This window comes from Hipposideros armiger, unplaced genomic scaffold, assembly GCF_001890085.2.
Source record: "Hipposideros armiger isolate ML-2016 unplaced genomic scaffold, ASM189008v1 scaffold_84, whole genome shotgun sequence".
Classification (NCBI taxonomy): domain Eukaryota; kingdom Metazoa; phylum Chordata; class Mammalia; order Chiroptera; family Hipposideridae; genus Hipposideros; species Hipposideros armiger.
The window spans coordinates 232,896-251,961 of NW_017731434.1; the positions used below are offsets into that span (position 1 = coordinate 232,896).

At 33.2% G+C, this 19,066-nt stretch overlaps 1 protein-coding gene across 1 annotated transcript in view; it reads right to left on the reverse strand.

Annotated features, from left to right (window-relative positions):
* LRRIQ3 (leucine rich repeats and IQ motif containing 3) overlaps positions 1-19,066 on the reverse strand; it is a 162,442-nt gene that overhangs the window by 84,244 nt on the left and 59,132 nt on the right. Inside the window, exon 5 of the mRNA XM_019643989.1 lies at positions 3,001-3,157. Within this exon, the coding sequence (XP_019499534.1) occupies positions 3,001-3,157 (157 nt within the window). The remainder of the gene's footprint in view (positions 1-3,000; positions 3,158-19,066) is intronic.

Here is a 19,066-nt window from a genome sequence, read left to right on the forward strand (position 1 = left end):
GTCTGTGAGGGAGTTTTTAGCCAGTAAACAAAGCACTGTATTGGAACACCCTCCCTACTCACCTGATCTGGCCCCCAATGACTTCTTTCTTTACCCAAAGATAAAGGAAATATTGAAAGGAAGGCATTTTGGATGACATTCAGGATATCGAGCGTAATACAATGACAGCTCTGATGCCATTCCAGAAGAAGAGTTCCAAAACTGCTTTGAAGGGTGGACTAGGCGCTGGCATCAGTGCATAGCTTCCCAAGGGGAGCACTTCAAAGGTGACCATAGTGATATTCAGCAATGAGATACGTAGCTCTTTTTTTCTAGGATGAGTTCTCAAACTTAATTGTTTGAACATGTATATTTTCCTCAGTAACCTTTGAGGAAAATGGTTGACTACACCAAAGCAGATTTCAAATAGTCTTGAGTGTGCTAGTAAAATTCACCATAATAGTATCTAGATTTCCTTAAAATTTATAATAATATACAAGTTTCCCTAAAACTTGATCTAATTATCACCATAACTCTGTATTTATGTTGGCCTATTCTACAAAAGGAACAACCATACAACAACCAGTATCTGTAAGTCATAGATAAATAATGTCCCTAGCAACTGCTTCAGATCTTCAATTTCTTTTATTATGACCGAATTTTTAACAGATTCCTTCCTCATGGCTCCTGCCTTTTGGTTGTGTATCTCATTTACAGTTTACGCTTATGCCATAAACTCTGATTGTTTCCACCGACTTCCGGCTTTGCAGCACATCATTTCCTAAATGAATGTAATGTGAACTCTCTGCTCTGGTCCTCTCCATTTTAGGTTACCATAAATATGCGATGCTTTAAGCCCTTTGGACAAAACACATCTCATCCCAAAACAGAAGCAGATTCAGACACTGACTACTCTTCCTAAATACTGAAACTTGAATTCCGTTCTTGACTAATCCTATCCATCACTTTGCTCAAAGCATCTTCTTCTTCTTCTTTTTTTTTAATGAACTCCTAGTATTAAATACTGATATTTTCTTACCTTCTTCCTTTCCCCTACTCCCTAACTGTTTCAATTAGCACGCTATGGTATCAATTGTTCTCACAATAAAGCAAGCTTCAAGTCATTGAAGACTAGACATGTGAGTAGTAAAAATAATAAAAGAATATTATATCAACCAAGCAAGCTGAAGAGGGGACTAGAAATTGAACCAGCAGAAGATGGAACAGCAATTTTATATAGAAGATTCAGAGATAAATTTTATAATTGAAATTCATTTCAATTACTTCAAGAAATTCAGCTGGAGATAATGTCTATAACATTCTATAGATAGTAGCTATAAGCAATGAAAAACTATAAGACAATTTACATATTTATAGAATATGAATAAATAGTTCTTAATAAATGACAATAATCATGTGGTTAGCAGAATTATCAGTAGTATTAAAGACCTTTAGAAAACTCCTTATAATGAATACATTTTACCAAAAATTTCATAACATTCAAAATAATTCCAAAGCCCAATATACAATGATATATTCTATGCAACTTCACAGATATGAAATAAAATAACCTTTGTAAGATGAATATTTTACTCCTATTTATGCACATATAATAGTCATTTGCCATAACATAACCTATATCCATATATATGGATATGTCTATATGTACATACATACACCTGCATGTACTTTATATAACTTTATATATATATATATATATATATATATATATATATATATATCTCCAAATTGATTATCAGCTTATCTAAATTGGTGGTCAATATACAACATTCAGTGAACATCTCCTCTGTATAAAGCACATAAAAAAGCAGGTGACATGCCTGAAATCAATGAGTTTATATTCTACATAGAGCACCAAAAGACACTTCACATGAACTTTACAGTTTTATAAAGCATATCATCATATGGAGCAAATCAATACAGTTGGCATGAGTGCTCATGAGGAAAAAGTTTTAAATGGGATACATTTGCTTTTTAAGCCTATGTTTTTATTCAATGGGTAACTTGTGAAATTTAAGGGCTTGAGGACATTCCTGTGCTATACTTAGAACACACATGTCCTCAATTATATTGAAATCAGACTAATGACAGCCTGGGTATTTTCTGTAGGCCTTCTAATCATGTTACTATAATGCAAATATTTGTACCCCAGTCTACTCAGAAACAGGTCCCCTGAAATATATCACAAATACAATGTTTCACAAATAAATAAAGTTCACTCTTGTTAATTATACTACAATGCCATCTTCATGTCTACCGCTACCTAATGTTCAAATCAAAACAAAACTCGAAAGATTTTTAAAAAGCACAAGCTCTGGAGTTTAAAAACCTGCAGTTAAGTCCCAGAAATGTCACACAGGCCTTTGGTAAGTAAGCTATTCCCTCTAAGCCTTAGTTTTCCTATTTATAAAAATACCTAACTTACAGTATTGTGGAGAATAAACTACATACTATATGTAAAATATCTAGCACAGTGCCAGGTACATAGTAGGCACTCAATAAATGTAAGTTCCTTTCTATTTCCACTGTCCTCAAAGCAGTACATAATTTAGCACAAAACACTGAATGAATGCTATGCTAAATGTAGAATTATCAGCCTTTAATAAATTAAATACTTCTTTATGTTTTAACTACTAAGAAGCAATTTATATTATTATTAATATCTACTTGTAATAATTAATAAGATATATATATATATATGAGAGATACACAAAGCATAAATTATAAAACAATAGTAGTGGTAAGACTAATGAATACATCACATTATATTTGTGCTACATTATTATATGACTTTTCCCACATCAAGAAAATCACAAACAGAACATTAATAATATAATGGAAGATATTTAAGAGATTGAAGAAATTCTTAGGAAAATGTTCCTTGACATGGCTCTTGGCAATTATTTTTTAGATATAACATCTAATGCTGCATAAAATATAATTATGGCTAACTTTAATAAAAATACTTCAAAGAAAAGTAAAAAAACTAATTATACTTACATGTTTCCGATGTGCAAGCTTTCCTGTTTTATTAGTTTTAGGCTGAAAAAAGACATCTTTAAAGAGCTTATCTTCATATCTTTTGTATATGTAAATCCATTGTGTTTGACATTCATTACTAAATTTTTGTGGATGTTTTTTATACAGACACAAGAAGCTGAATATAAGGAGGGAAAGTTGTCATTTAGTGTTTTGCCAAACAAAACAAAACAAAACAAAGAAAACTACTTATGAGTGTACTTATATCTTAGAAAGCATGGTGGTAAATTTAATATAATACTTGTTTTCATTACTATATAAAACTTTTTAGGACTAAGGTTTGCTTATCAACATTCATCAGAAGATAAATGAGTGCTGAGAAATCTCTGGTTATATGAATCCACGAACAATTCTGTACTTACATCTGGCTATGCATTTTATAATATAACGGCAGGGAGAACGTAACTAAATTATCTAGAGAAATATAAGGTAATCTCTCTTTATTTTTCCTCTCCAGTGAGGAAGTAACTTTTTATTTCCACCTAGGAAAATTACTGTAGAGCAGTACTATTCAACAGAATATAACGTATGTCACAAAATAATTTAAAATTTTCTATTAACCAGAATAAAAGAAAGTTAAAAAAATAAGTGAGATTAATTTTAATAGTATGTTTTATCTAACCCAATATATCACAAATATTACCTGATAAATAGCATAAACAAACTAATAGCATACTTAACAGTGAAGTTTTTTAACGTTATCAAACTTTTGGCCTTTCACAACATGTTTTTCTGATCCCAGAAGGGCTCTTCTTAGCTGTCTTTTCTCCTGGTTCTCTTGGGTAAAATTCAAAGCTTACAGTTTAGCTTTCTACTCTCATGGAGCTACCAGTCTTTTCTTAATTATTTATCATTTGCTGGGGACAAGGGTGATCAGAGCTCTAGTATTCTCTACCTACTGCAGTTGGGTTAGAGCGTCTGCCCTACAAGTGAGGGCTAAGAGGAGGAAGAGAGCCCAAGACCTCTCAGCCACTCTTGCCTGGAATAGAGTCTCTAAAATATTCTTAAATTAATTTTTTTAAAAGGATCTGACTATGAAGCAATTTATTTTCTGAGGCAATTTTCAAAACAATAGGATAACCAGCTAATAATAGCGGAGGCTAACATTAGTTTAGAGAGTTTAACAGACAAATCAGAAAAAGAGGCAATTAAAGACAGTCCTCCTAAAATCACTGTTGTCATCCCATGGGTGGCTGCACCCAGCCAAGGGTACGCCCTCTAGGGGGCAATATCAGAGGCTACCCAATGAAGGGGAAACTGACTTCATTAAAATAGTCCAGCCTAGTCATTAAATAAATAAACCAGCAAAAACCAAGTCCTGGGTGAGATCAGTATCCAGATTTGTTACAATAGATTATCTAAAATGTCCAGTTTTCAACAAAAAATTATGAGACACACAAAGTGTAACCTATACAGAGATAAAGAGCAGGACTTTGAAACTGCTTTTGAAATGGCACAGATGACAGACATAACAGATTAAGACTTCAAAGCAGCTTTGAATATATTTAAAGAAAATATATTTAAAGGAAATAAACTTCAAATAAGAAAGAAAGGTATAATGACATCTTTTCAAATAGAGATTATCAATAAAAAGATAGAAATTATATAAAAGAACCAAATGGAAAACTTGCAGCTGTAAAGTATGATAACTGAAATAAAAGTCTTATTAGAGTAGTTCAACAGATTTTAATTGGTACAAAAAAAGAATCAGCAATCTTGAAAGACTGATAAAAATTATGTTGCCAGAAAGTAAAAAATAATGAAGACAAGTGACTAGACCCACAAAGAAATGGGGGGCACCATTAAGTCCACCATCATATGAATAATGGGAGTACCAGAGCATAGAAGAGAGAGAAAACAAGGAGAAAAAAATATAGAAGTAATACTGGCTAAAACTTTCTAAAATCTATGGAAACAATAATCTACATATCCAAGAGCTCAACATACCAACAGAATAAACACAAAAAGATCCACATCCAGACACTCCATAATAAAACTTGAATTCCAAAAACAAAAAGAAAATCTTGAAAACAAGCAGAAAAGTTACTAGCCATGGACAAGGGAATCCCAATAGGATTAACTATTGACTTCTCATAAGAAACAACAGAGGTTAGAAAGCAGTAGTATGGAAGAGTCAAAGCACTGGAATAAAGAGAGAGAGAGAGAGAGAGAGAGAGAGAGAGAGAGAGAGAGAGGAGAGAGAGAGGGAGAGAGAAGGAGGGAGAGAGAGAAGGAGGGAGAGAGGGAGAAAGATACCCTATATCTGAGGATAAGGCACCACTGAGAAAATCCTAGGACAAAGGGATGAAGCTTAAAAGTACCGCTCCTGCACCACAGATACCAAGAAAAACTGCATTAGAAGAGTAAAGGAATGGCTACACATTAACCACAGTCCCTCACCCCAGGCCAGCACAGCGCCACACTGAGAAGTCTCCTCTGAGCATATGGTTTTCCAGTGGGAAAAAGACAGCCCAGGGGTGACATGCAGCCCCAGAGCATTGTGGGTTGCTTCATGGAAGGCCCCTACTCTGGTGTTGCCCAAAGTTAGCAGAAAGGAAATAAATGAAATAAAGAACAGGAAAACAATAGAAAAGACAACCAAATTAAGAGAAGGTTCTTTGAAAAGATAAAATTGACAAACCTTTAGCTAGACCAAGCAAGGAAAAAAGAGAAAGAGCCCAAATCAACAAAATTTTAAATGAGAAAGGAGACATTACAGCTGATACCAAGAAATACAAAGGATCAGAAGAGGCTGCTATGAACACCTGTACACAAACAAACTGGACAAACTGAAAAAAAAAATTAAAGAAAGTATTAAAATATTATTAAAATATTTTATAAAATAGTATTAAAATATTAAAAAAATATTAAAGAAATACTAAAGAAAGTTCTTCAGATTTAAAGCAAGTGCCCTCAAACAGTAATTTAAATCCACAGAAAAAACAAAGTGTGCTGGTAAAAGAAATTATGTAATTATAAAACAATACAAATTCATATTTTACTCAGTTTTTTAATCTTAACTAATTTTATAAGTATTTGTATAATACAATATGCATATAAGTTTATTATTGGGTCTAAAACATATATAAATGTAATATATTTGACAACAGCATAAGATGGCAGGTGGGAGCAAAGCTGTTTTGGAGTAATGAAATGACACCATATGGTAACTCGAATTCACAGAAAAAAATTAAAAGAACTAGTAATGTGATAAATATGACTGGTAATATAACAAACCCAATGAATATATACTTGCTCTTTTTCTCTTAGGTCCTTTAAAAGAAATAACACTTTATAAAGTGATAATTATAATAATACAGTGTTGGGATTATAACACATATAGCTGGAATAACATTGACAGCACCAAAAGGAAGAAGAGGGAATATATATATATATATATATATATATATATATATATATGTAACATTTTTATACCTCACTAGATGTAAGTTAGTATAAATCTGAAGTAAATAAATTAAAATATATACTCTAAACCCTAGAAATAACCTCAAGGAAATAACAAAAATGTATACAATTAAATCATTAAAAGAATGTAAATGTGCACTACAAAATATTCACTTAATGCAGCAAAAGTAGTAAAGGGGAAAAAGAGGAACAAAAAGATATGAGACATATCTGTGAATAGTGTTAACATTTAGGTTTATTTTAAATCATCTGGTCTTAATATTTTAGATGATTAAATTTACAATGGCCCTACTTTAAATATAATTTCAATTTTAAAAGAAATTTTAAATTTAAAACAAATTCTTATTAAATAATTTGTTTTTCTAATTACTGATAGGATACATATGTAGAGTGAGAAGAGGCACAAATCATTTCCACAACTTATTGATATTAAAACCTTAATTTCCTTCTCATCAGAGTCATTCATTCATTTGTTCTTTCATCTATTGTTCAGGCATTCATTTATTCAAAATGCACTTTTCTGGGCCGGCCGAGTGGCGCGATGGTTAAGAACTGGCTTGGGACGCCAGAGGGCCCTGGTTTGGATCCCACATATGAGGGCCAGTGACACTGCCCTCTACAAAAAAAAAAAAAAAAGCACTGTTCTGAGAATGTACTGTAAAAATCCAAAGTTCCTAGTCTTATGGAACTTACATTGGAGGAACTTCTTGGTGGAAGATCCTTTTTCTCTCATTAATATGAATTACAAGAAAAAAGAAGTAAACTAAAAAATATATATGTTTTAAATAGATCACTTATTTCATCTCAAAAATATGTGTATAATATTTCCATACCATTTTACTTGAGGATCTCTAAGTAATATTCTAATTAGGAATTGATTTATTAAACTATTGGCCAGGGTACCTGACTTATCTAGTGTCCTTAAAAATTAAAATTCTCATTAGAAAACATGCAATAACTCATAAGTTTAAAAAAATGGGGTGGTTATAAAGATTAGGTTTGCTTCTGAAAATTGGATTCATTAATCCATTAAGATCCTTTTTTTTGGACAGTGTGAAACAGTCTAGATGTCAAGAAGTCAAGGAAACTCATGGGGAAGAGAGGGTTGAATCTTCCATGGAAGTATTCAGATTGACTCTAAACTTCCAAGAATAAAGAATAAAACATGAAAATAAAAAAGTTATGGCATATAGCAGAGTTTACTTTGTGGGTCACAAGCCCCGTGAAATTGTAAGCAATTTTTATTTCACTGTGTGTATATAGATTACACTGAGGATAATGCCCATAACTTTGTTCAGATTCTCAAAGGAATCTGTGACCCCCTCAAACACTGAACCTTGGAACAGATACTAAAATAAACAAAAATGTTCTAAAAGAGTAAAGAAAATAAATTACAATTAAAAGGACAAGAAAAAGCAACAGCCTCAGACATTTAAAATGCACGAGTCAGCAAGATGGCAGCAAAGGCGAAATCCCTGGGACCTTCCTTCCTTATACCCAAACACATCAATTCAGCAGCAATTTAAAGACAAATTCCAACCATGAAAAATCCACAAACTAACTGAAAGGCTGCTGCATCCTGGGTGACTCACCAAAGCTAATAAAAAGGCTGGGACATCCTCTCTCTAGAATCCCTACCTTTGGCACAGCACAACATGATCAGGAAGAGAACTCTTGGCTCCCAGATTCTCCCAAGGGAGGACAGAGCTGGTTTACATATTGGGTGCCCCTAACTTTTCTGAGTGGACTCCCCAGAGTACTGGTATCTGTCTTGCCAGTCTCAGTACTCTGACGGGTCTGACTCAATCAAACTAATTAGAAAAAAAAAAAAAAGAAGAAAAGAAAAGAAATGGATACAGCAGCTTGGGTTGATAGATGCCATAACTCCATCCCTCTGGCTCAGCACAGAGTAATCAGCCACAGTTGCCTACAATGCCACAACTTTTCTTGGGGCTGCCCAAAGTACTGGCTTCTGACCTGCCTATATCAGAGTGCTGACAAGACCTGGAATAACTTAGCTGCCTGGAGAATAGTGAGAACAGAGATAAAGATTTGGGCTGGCAGTCACCATACTGCCAATCCTGATTCAGCATAGAGCAGAGAGACAGAATACCAAGCTCTCAGCATCTCCCTGGAGAGGGAAAGAGTCAGACACCCAATGATCCAACTTTTCTGTAGGTCATCTAAGGAGCTAGCTTCAGTGGCATTTGTTCTGGTGAACTAATGGGACCTGACATACCCTAGACGCCTGGGCAAAACAAAGAACAAAGAAAGCAGATTGGATTACGATGAATGTTTGAGGTCCCCAGAATCTCTGCCAGGCTGATTAGTGAGGGTTTTCTCCTGTATGAGACCAGTTCATGATGACTGGGAGACATGGCTGCTTTGTCAAATGTGAAGACAGCAACAAAGAGAGTCAAAGACAATGAAGAATCAGGCAAAGATGTTTAAAACAAAGGAACAAGATTAATCTCCAGAAACTGACCCAAATGAAAAATTGTATGAGTTACCTGATGGAAAATACAAAATAAATGACATAAAGATGTTCACTGAGGTCAAAAGAATAATGCATAAGCAAAGTGAGAATTTCAACAGAGACACAAAATATTTAAAATGCACCAAATAGAGATCAAGGAGCTGAAAAACAGAAAACTGAACAGAAAAAATTCATTAGAATAGTTTGATATCAGACTACATCAAGGATCAGCAAACACAAAAACAAGTCATTGGAAATAAGTGAGTAAGAAAACAAAAATAAAAAGAATGAAAAAGAGTGAAGAAAACTTACTGGCCTTATGGGACCTAACAAATGGATCAATAAATGTACTATACAGGACCTGGAAGAAGAAGAGAGAAAAAGGACTAGAAAGCATGTTCAAAAAAATAATGGCTGAAAGCTGCATAAATCTGGGGAAGAAAATGGAAATCCAGATCCAAGAAACAAGTAAAATTGTCCCTCTTTGTAGATGATATACTCTTTAATATAAAACATCCAAAATAACCCATTAAAAAATGTTAGAATAAACAAATTTAGTAAACTTGCAGGGTACAAAATCGACATACAAAAACCGATGGTGTTTTCTGTACACTAATGAAAAACTATCTGAAAAGGAAATTAGGAACACAATCCCATTTACAATATATATGTATATATGTATATATGTGTATATATATGTATGTATATATACATATTCCTATAAAAAGCATAGGAATAAACTTAACTAAAGAGGTAAAAGGCTTTTATACTGAAAACTACAAAACATCGATGAAAGAAATTAAAGAAAAAAGAAATAGAAAGGCAGCCCACATTTATTAATCAGAAGAAATAATCATTAAACTGTCCATACTATCCAAAGTGATCTATAGATTCATAACAATCCTTAGCAAGTACCAATTGATTTTTCACAAAAGTAGAAAAACAATTCTACAAATCATATGGAACCATAAAAGACCATGAATGGCCACATCAATATTGAGAAAGAATAACAAAGCTGAAGTCATCACAATTTTTGATTTCAAAAATATATTACAATGCTATACTAATCAAAACAGTATGATACTGGCATACAACAGACAAACAAGCAACAACAACAAAAACCACAATGAAACAGAATAAAGAGCCTACTGACATATGGTCAATTGATCTTCGACAAAAATGCCAAGAATAGACAATGGGGAAAGGGCTGTCTTTATAACAAATGGTGCTGAAAAAACTGTATATCCACATGTTAAAAAAATAAATTTAGAATCTAATCTCACCCTATAAACAAGTGGTTGAGAGGCTGTGGAGAAAACGGACTCCTCATACACTGTTGATGGGAATGCAGATTGGTGCAGCTGCTATGGAAGACAGTGTGGAGGTTCCTCAAAAATTAAGAATAGAATTACCATAGGAACCAGCAATCCCTCTCCTGGGTATACACCCAAAAAATCTGAAAACATTTATCCATTAAGACATATGTGCTCCAATGTTCATTGCAGCTTTATTCACAGTGGCCAAGATATGGAAACAAGCAAAGTGTCCTTTGATAGATGACTAGATGGAATACTACTCTGTCATAAGAAAAAATGAAATAGTGCCATCTGCAACAACATGGATGGATCTTGAGATGATTATGCTAAGCGAAATAAGACAGAGAGAAAAAGTTGAGAACCACATGACTTCACTGATATGTAGGATATAAAACTGAAAGCAACAAAGGAACAAGACAAACAAAGAAACAAAAAACTCATAGACACAGACAACAGTTTAGTGGTTACCAGAGGGTAAGAGGGAAGGGGGGATAGTAGATGAGGGAAAAGGGGATCAAATACATGGTGATGCAAGGAGAACTGACTCTGGGTGGTGAGCATACAATGTGATATATAGATGATGTATTACAGAATTGTACACTTGAAACCTATGTAACTTTACTAACCGTTGTCACCCCAATAAATTTTAATTAAACAAACAAAAAAAATCAACTCAAAATGTTTTTAAAGACTTCAATGTAAGACCTGAAATTAAAGTTCCTAGAAGAAAATATAGGGAAAAGCTTTATGACATTGGTCTTGGCAATGATTTCATCAATATGAGACCAAATGTACAGACTACAAATGCAAAAATAGACAATCAGGACGACAGTCACATGCCACTTAACAGCGGTGATACATTCTGAGAAATGCTTCAGGAGGCAGTATCATCGCTGTGAGGACATCACAGAGTGCACTTACCCAAACCTCGACAACATAGCCTACGACACACTAGGCTATATGGTATATATTATTTTGCTTAGGATCCAAATCTGCACAGCATTTCCCTATACTAAATCCTGTAGGCAACTGTAGTCTAATGGGGTTTGTGCATCTAAACATATCCAAACACAGAAAAAGCACAATAAAAATATTGTGTAAAAATATGTCTGAAACTAGTACAAAAATTAAAAAAAAACAAAAAAAAAACCTATAGGTCTCAGATACAAAGCTGGATGATAGAATAACTTAAAGTGCCATGTGCTGCATGTGATTTTCTTTGAATTATATATTTTTAATGCATACTTGTTTCTGGAATGGTAACTAAAGCTTGCTTAAGATAGTCAAAACTGTACTAATTTGAATCCTTAAGAAGTGGCAGACAAAATTGATCCTACTATGATAGCTTGAATCATCAGGACATGGCATCCGGGCCACGAGACTGTTATTACAACTCCTAAATTTTGTTCATAGATGTACTGTTACTGCCACAAGTGCAGGAAGACAAACACAATGATGGAATGAGTCTATCCACCTCTCTATGCCATCAGTTTGCTACTAAGGCTAGTGATGACAAGCTGGCTTAAGTGGCTACATAGAAGCTCACTCATTTTGAAAGAAAACAGACATACAAAATATTTGTTTCTCATACCACTTCTGAAAATGAAAAATCAGTTTATAAAAAGACTAAAATAGAAGTCTGTTTTTCTTAAATTCCGAGTTTCAAAAAATCAAAACATCTTGTAAAGCATTAGTAAAGTTAAAATTATTCTGTGCACAGCCACTACTGAAAAGTATGGAGGTTCCTCAAAAAATTAAGAATAGAATTACCATATGACCCAGCAATCCCTCTTCTGGGTATCTACCCCAAAACTCTAAAAACATTTATCCATAAAGATATATGTACCTCTGTTTATCACAGCATTATTGACGGTGGCTAAGACATGGAAACAATGAAAGTGTCCTTTGATAGATGATTAGAAAATAAGATGTTGTATATATACACAATGGAATACTACTCTGCCATAAGAAAAGATGAAATACTGTCATTTGCGACAACATGGGTGGATCTTGACATTATCATGCTAAGCGAAATAAGTCAACTGTAAAAAAGTCGAGAATTTTATGACTTCACTCATATGTGGGATATAAAACTGAAAACCACAAATGAACAAGACAAAGCATCAAAAACTAATAGACACAGACAACAGCTAGTTGCTACTAGAAGGTAAGTGGGAGGAGGGTGGTAGAAGAGGGTTCAGGGGGTCAAACATGGTGATGAAAGGCGAACTGACTCTAGGTGGTGAGCACACAATGCAATATATAGATGATGTATTATAGAAATGTACACTTGAGACCTATGTAATTTTACTAACCAATTACACCCTAATAAATTTAATAAATATTAATTTTAATAAATAAATAAATGGCACACGAAAAATTATTGTGTAAACTTGAAATAAAAAGATGATTCAGACTAATTCTGACAAGTTAAGTAGAGCCATTATCAAGCTCAGTAAGATGAACATAAGACCAGGTGCAATATATTCTATTGATATTAAATTATTAAAATTGTTTACCCATATGGGAATGGATTCAATGGAATTGTAATAGAGAAGCATGATATCGGGGGTGGGAGGGCAATACATGGGGGAGGGGGGTTGTTACTTTGTGAGGGTGAAAAGGGTAACTATTGCATTGTTCTGTACACCTGAAACTAACAATAAATAAATAAATAAATAAATAAATAAATGAAATAAAATTGTTTACCCAATCATAAAACATTCTCCATCTTTTAGCAATATTTTATCAAAGATGATATTTTGTTTAGCAAATAATAGAAGAAAGAACATCTGTGTTCCAAGACAGGTTTAAACTAAAGTTAATTTTAAAGCTGCAAATTGTAGATAACATTGGCTTGAATATGTACCTTGTCTTTACAGATTATGATTAATGATCCCAACCAAATGAAAAGATAGGTACTATTTTAAATCATTGGTATCTGGCAAATTCACCTTACTAAAATTTTTTTCATAGGAATATTGACCTAAATTTATCATTTAAATAGGATTTCCTTTGAAAAGAAGTTGTGCTACTCCTATCTTCAATATACCTAGTTTGTATGGTAAGAAATTAACTTAATCTTTGTTGCATATAAATAATGTAGTCCCTGTTAAACAAAATCAGGATTTGAAATGACATAATTTAATACAACAAAATAACTGACTATTATAACTTTTCATCTCATAATTCCAAAATGAGGACTCAAAATGTACTCTGCAAGTAGCAGTCAACTACCATCTGATGAATAGACACATCGCCTAATAAGGTGCCTGTAATGATCTCATGTTATGAAATCATGTTAAGCACATTACAAATTCCTTATACAGTAAATATTTTATGGAAGTAATTTGAAATGAGACTAATAATTTCCTGATTCATATACACTGTTATATTACTATGTTATCACTTGAAAAATTCTTACCCCTTTAAAAACTAGTTAAGGATTAATAATGCATATAAAAGGAAAGTAGTAATTAATAGATGCTAATGTTCAAAGTTTTTGGCCTCAGAATCAACTATGACATACTTATTTTTTTACCCTGTTTTAAGGCCTTTGAGTTAGTAAATCGTGTTTGTTCTCTTTTTCCCCCCAACAAAGTACACTTAAGGTTGATGAACCAATTGGTCACTCAGTTGCAACCTATATTCTAATTCCCTAGATTATAATCAGCATCTCTTCCTTTCATGGGGGTCTTATTTGGCACCATTCCAGGATATCCATAGATCAAACACCAGGTGATCAACAATATAGATTTTAAAATCAGTTATCAGATCAGAATCTACCTAGAAATTTCTGTAGTCTTGCTTAACATGATGCACTCCTATGAATTATATAAATTATATAGTTCAGGAAAACTACATTGATATTTTTCTACCAACTCAAAAATTAGGGGAAAAATGTTTTTTGTGTTTTGTTTTTGCTTTCTTGAAAACAGCTTCAAGCAAACCTTAATTCAACTAGAGAATAGTAACACAATTAACAAAAACCAGAAACAAAATAATCCATCACATCATAAATTCAATTAAATTAGAAATTTTCTTCTTGTCTTGATTATCGTCTTCTACATCGGGGGTCAAAAAACTTTTTCCATGAACAGCCAGAGAGTAAATATTTTAGGCTTTGCAGTACACATTTGGTTTGTTGCATATTCTTCAACCTTTTTTACATCTCTAAAAATATTTTTTTTAAAGTTCTTCCTGAGTGATAAGGCATGTCGAATTTTGCCCACAGCTATAGTTTGCCAACCCTTGATCCATACTATATTCTAAAACATACATGGATGACTTAAGGGAACAGACAGTCCCTGTTCCATTTTCCTAAGAGCAAGGCATAGCATATGACAGCTTCAGCCAATTTAATGTTTTCTCCCTGAATTTCTACTTTTTAGGGAAGAATCCAAAACCACAAGGACAATGGAGAGTTGATGGCAGCTGCAACAAAACAAGGTGAAGCATATCCAGTAATAAACAAATGGAAGTGCCCTGAACAAATTATTTCTCTGGTGGAGTCCTGGCTCTGCATTGTGTCTCATTGCTGCTCATTTCTCAAGCTCAGTTATCATGGCTTCCTGAACATTCTGTGAACTTCCTAGATAAAACTCTACAAATTATATCTGCCTAAGTCACTTAGAGTTAGCTTCTGTTGTTTGCAAATCAGAACTCTAGGAGCTACATAATCTATAACTTTCCAAATTTCATGCAGGAATAAGAAAATTTGCTTTAATTATTTTATGAAGTAACAACTAATGAGCTACTCATCAACACACAACGAGAAAAACTAGCACAAGTATATTATAATCCCTCTATCTGATAGTGAGGCTACCTACTAGGCATACTGTATAAATTTTAAGAGTTTTGTGAGGTGTTCCACTACTAAAATATAAAGAATGACCTAGTTTTCTTCTTTTTATATTTGTATTAAATATCTAAATGTAATACTTTCTCTTCTTTTTATCTACATCTTATTTTATGAAGCCTCAACTTGTCTCTATTATAATATCTATAAAGTAATTATAGATATCTCATATAACTGCCATGAGGATTAAGTGAGCTAATTATATTTAAAGCAGATTTAAACTTTAAACATGGAACAAGTAGATTTCAGTAAAAATAATCTAGTAACAATAAAGTCACTATAAGTTATTTTTGTAAAGTAATATATAAAGTTATTGTACCATTGTATAACATGTTGCATTATACATGTGAAAATAAGAATTCCATTAGAATGTAATCTCCATGAGAGCAGTGACTCTCAATGTTTTGTTCACTGTTGTATTTTCAGGGTCTGGAGAATACCTAACCCAGCGTAGGCACTCAACAGTTTTAAAATGAGCCAATCAATAAAAATTGATACTTGCGTGACATACTTTATAACATGCCTATGAGACATGAGGTAAGGTACATTTGTATAATTTTATAATTTGTACATGAAAACTTCTTAAAGGGATATCATTTTCCCAGGATCCTAACAAACTGTAGCAGAATAATAAAAATGTCTTATTTATATCTGATATGTAAGCTGTAGACTTGAGTCCTGTACCTATAACTTAATTTATAGCCTCAGGCAAGTTATTTGTAGGATTGTTTATAGAGTTAAATGAAGTAGATTGCATAAAATGTCTGGCACATAATGCAAACCAGAACTTGAATACATGTCTATTGACTCTAATTCACTGCCAACTTTGAATAATACCAAAAAATTCATAGTAGTTAAGATTATTTGGTTATACTCAATCAGTTTTCTATTATTTTCTAATAAATATTTTAAAAAAGAGGATATAAGGGAATCTTTTCTAAGAATTACCTATGACCAATAAAAATTTAGAAACAAATTTGATTCAGTATATTTAATCTGAATCTTTTTATGTTTCGCATTGTATAAATAAGAATTTTATTTTTTAGTGTTTTAGTAACTTCAACAGTAAAAATAGGTGACAATGGTTATAATCACTAGTTAATGTACAACAGCAACAGTTTATTTTATCTTACAATCCGTTAAAATAATAAAATTATCTATGAGAGCTATGCTTGAAATATTTTGCTAATTTTACAGTGGTTATGCTCTGCTCAAAATATGCAAGCATAATTCGTAACTGCTTAGCAGGTTGTCCATTTACAGCTATGGTGAGGCACACTTGCTCCTGCATCTCTCCAATAAATCAGGAGTGTGTTGGCTCCAGTCACTGTGGCCGGTGAAGACCCTCACTCATCCTCTCCACTCTGGCCCTTATAATCCAAAATCAGTAGGGAGGCCTGATTCAACACAGTGAGAGATAGGACATATAAACATTTCATAACACAGGATTCAAAGTGTATTAGTTCACCCAACTTGTACTCACATATGCTCCATCTTTCTCCCGTGTTTCTTCCTATAAGTTTTAAGATTCAACTATGATTCAAGCATCTTAATTTGGTCTGTGAGACTTTCTATTCTGTGACCTCTGAAATAGCCTGCTTAGTAACTTACTTGGGGGCTACCACAGCATCTATGTAATTTCCACCACTACAGCTGGTGATGAAAATGTGATGCAATTAAAAGAAATCCTAAGTAAATAAGAGAAATAAGGTCATTTTTCCTAAGTGACCTGTAAAGTCAAAGCAGTATTTAAGAGCCCCCAATCTAAGAGAACTACTAAAAACATCATAATATAGAGAATAAATTAAGCAGGACATTACAATTTAAATTCAGACCAAAACTCAATAGAGGCCTGATAATTCTCCCCAACAGTCTGAAGGGTCTTCAAAAAATTAAGAATAGAGTTACCATATGACTCAGGATTCCCTCTCCTGGGTATCTACCCAAGAAATCTGAGAGCATTTATCCGTAAAGATATATGTACTCTGATGTTCATTTGCAGCATTATTTATGGTGGCTAAGACATGGAAACAACCAAAGTGCTCTTCGATAGATGATTGGAAAAAGAAGATGTACCATATTTCCCCATGTATAAGACACTCCCATGCATAAGAAGCACCTTAATTTTGGGGCCTGAAATTTGAAAAAAAAATGTATTGCATAAGGTTATTGAACTCAAGTTTTATTCATCATAAAATTCATACAACTCCTCATCACTGTCAAAACTCTCAATCATTAGCTTGTCCTCTCTGTGTCTGATGATGAATCACTGTCTTCATATATTGCCTCATCCTCAGCAGGAAATGCAAGTAAAAAAATCTACAACCACTGTATAAGACGCACCCAGTTTTTAGACCCCAAATTTTTCAAAAAAGGGTGTGTCTTATACATGGGGAAATACAGTATATATACACAATAGAATACTACTCCGCAACAAGAAAAGATAAAATACTGCCATTTGCAACAACACAGATGTATCTTGAAATCATTATGCTAAGTAAAATAAGTCAGGCAGAAAATGTTGAGAACCATATGACTTCACTCGTATGTGGGATATAAAACTGAAGGCAACAAAGGAACAAAACAAGCATATAAAGAAACAAAAAGTCTTAGACACAGACAACAGTTTAGTGGTTACCAAAGGGTAAGGGGCAGAGGGGATGGTGGAAGAGGGTAAAGGAGGTCAAATATACAGTGATAGAAGGAGAACCGACTCTGGGTGGTAAACACATAATGCAATATATAGATGATGTATTATAGAAATGTACACTTGAAACCGATCTACTTTTGTTGACCATTGTCACCCCAATACATTTTAATTAAAATAAAATAAAACTTAAAAAGAAAAAAAATAAATCTCAAGCCAAAGGCGTTACCAAATATAGAGATATTTGTCTGTGAGCATGACCTCTGCTATAGTCTGCCTATTAATATATTTAGAGACCACCAAAGCAAAGAAACAATTTACCACCATGAGAAAAATGGGGAATACAATGAAAATGTTTTGGAGAGATTATTAAATAAGATGATGACTCAAAATTATCCAAAACTGATAAAGGATTTCTCCCTAGAAAATCTAGGGATCTTACAATCCCAAGAAGCACAATGTCCAGCATACTCAAGTTTGATACTAAAAGGAAACTGACTCTTAGAGTTGTTAAAGTAAACATCTTCAGGAAACAAATGGAAAGATCTTAGATTTAAAAGTAATAAGAGAGGAAAAAAAAAAGATAACCTATAAAGCAACAATTAGCCTGATACTTTACTTTTCTACAGAACAATGGAAGCCAAAATACAGTGAAAATTATATTTAATGAAATAATGAAATAGAAAGTATCAATCAGCCTAAAATTACAGGCCCAAAGAAAATTATATGAGAGAAAAAGAAGACCTTTAAACTGTCTCTTTTATCTGCATTCCTTTGTTTTAGTTCATAATTTTAGAGGCATTAATCAATATCTAGTGATCCTTAGATGTCCTTTCATGTCTAAAGTAAAACTTTATATAAAAACTAAATATCTCTGTGTATTTCAATGATGATTATCAACTAAGCTTTTATGTAGGGTGGTCTGACTGCTGTTTCATTGGGAGATCCCCAGCTGTCAGGCTTTTGTCTTGAAATGGTGAGTTCTCCTGAAAGGAAGTATCTAATCTAACTAGAAGGTAAAAACCTTATTAACAGTTAGCAGAGAAGGTAACTGGAAATCTCATATTTTAACAAATTCCCTCATTTTCATTAGAATGCATGCCACCATAAACTCTCTCTGATACCCTGTTCCATCACCAGCCAGAGAAAACTCTGTTTTCAAAGTGCTCATTGGATTAGGTTAGATCCACACAGAAAATTTATCTTAAGTAAGGAACTATGATTAGTAAGGAACCATAATAACATTTGCAAAATAAAATTTGCCATGTAATAAAACATAATAATGGGAGTAACACCACGGAGCA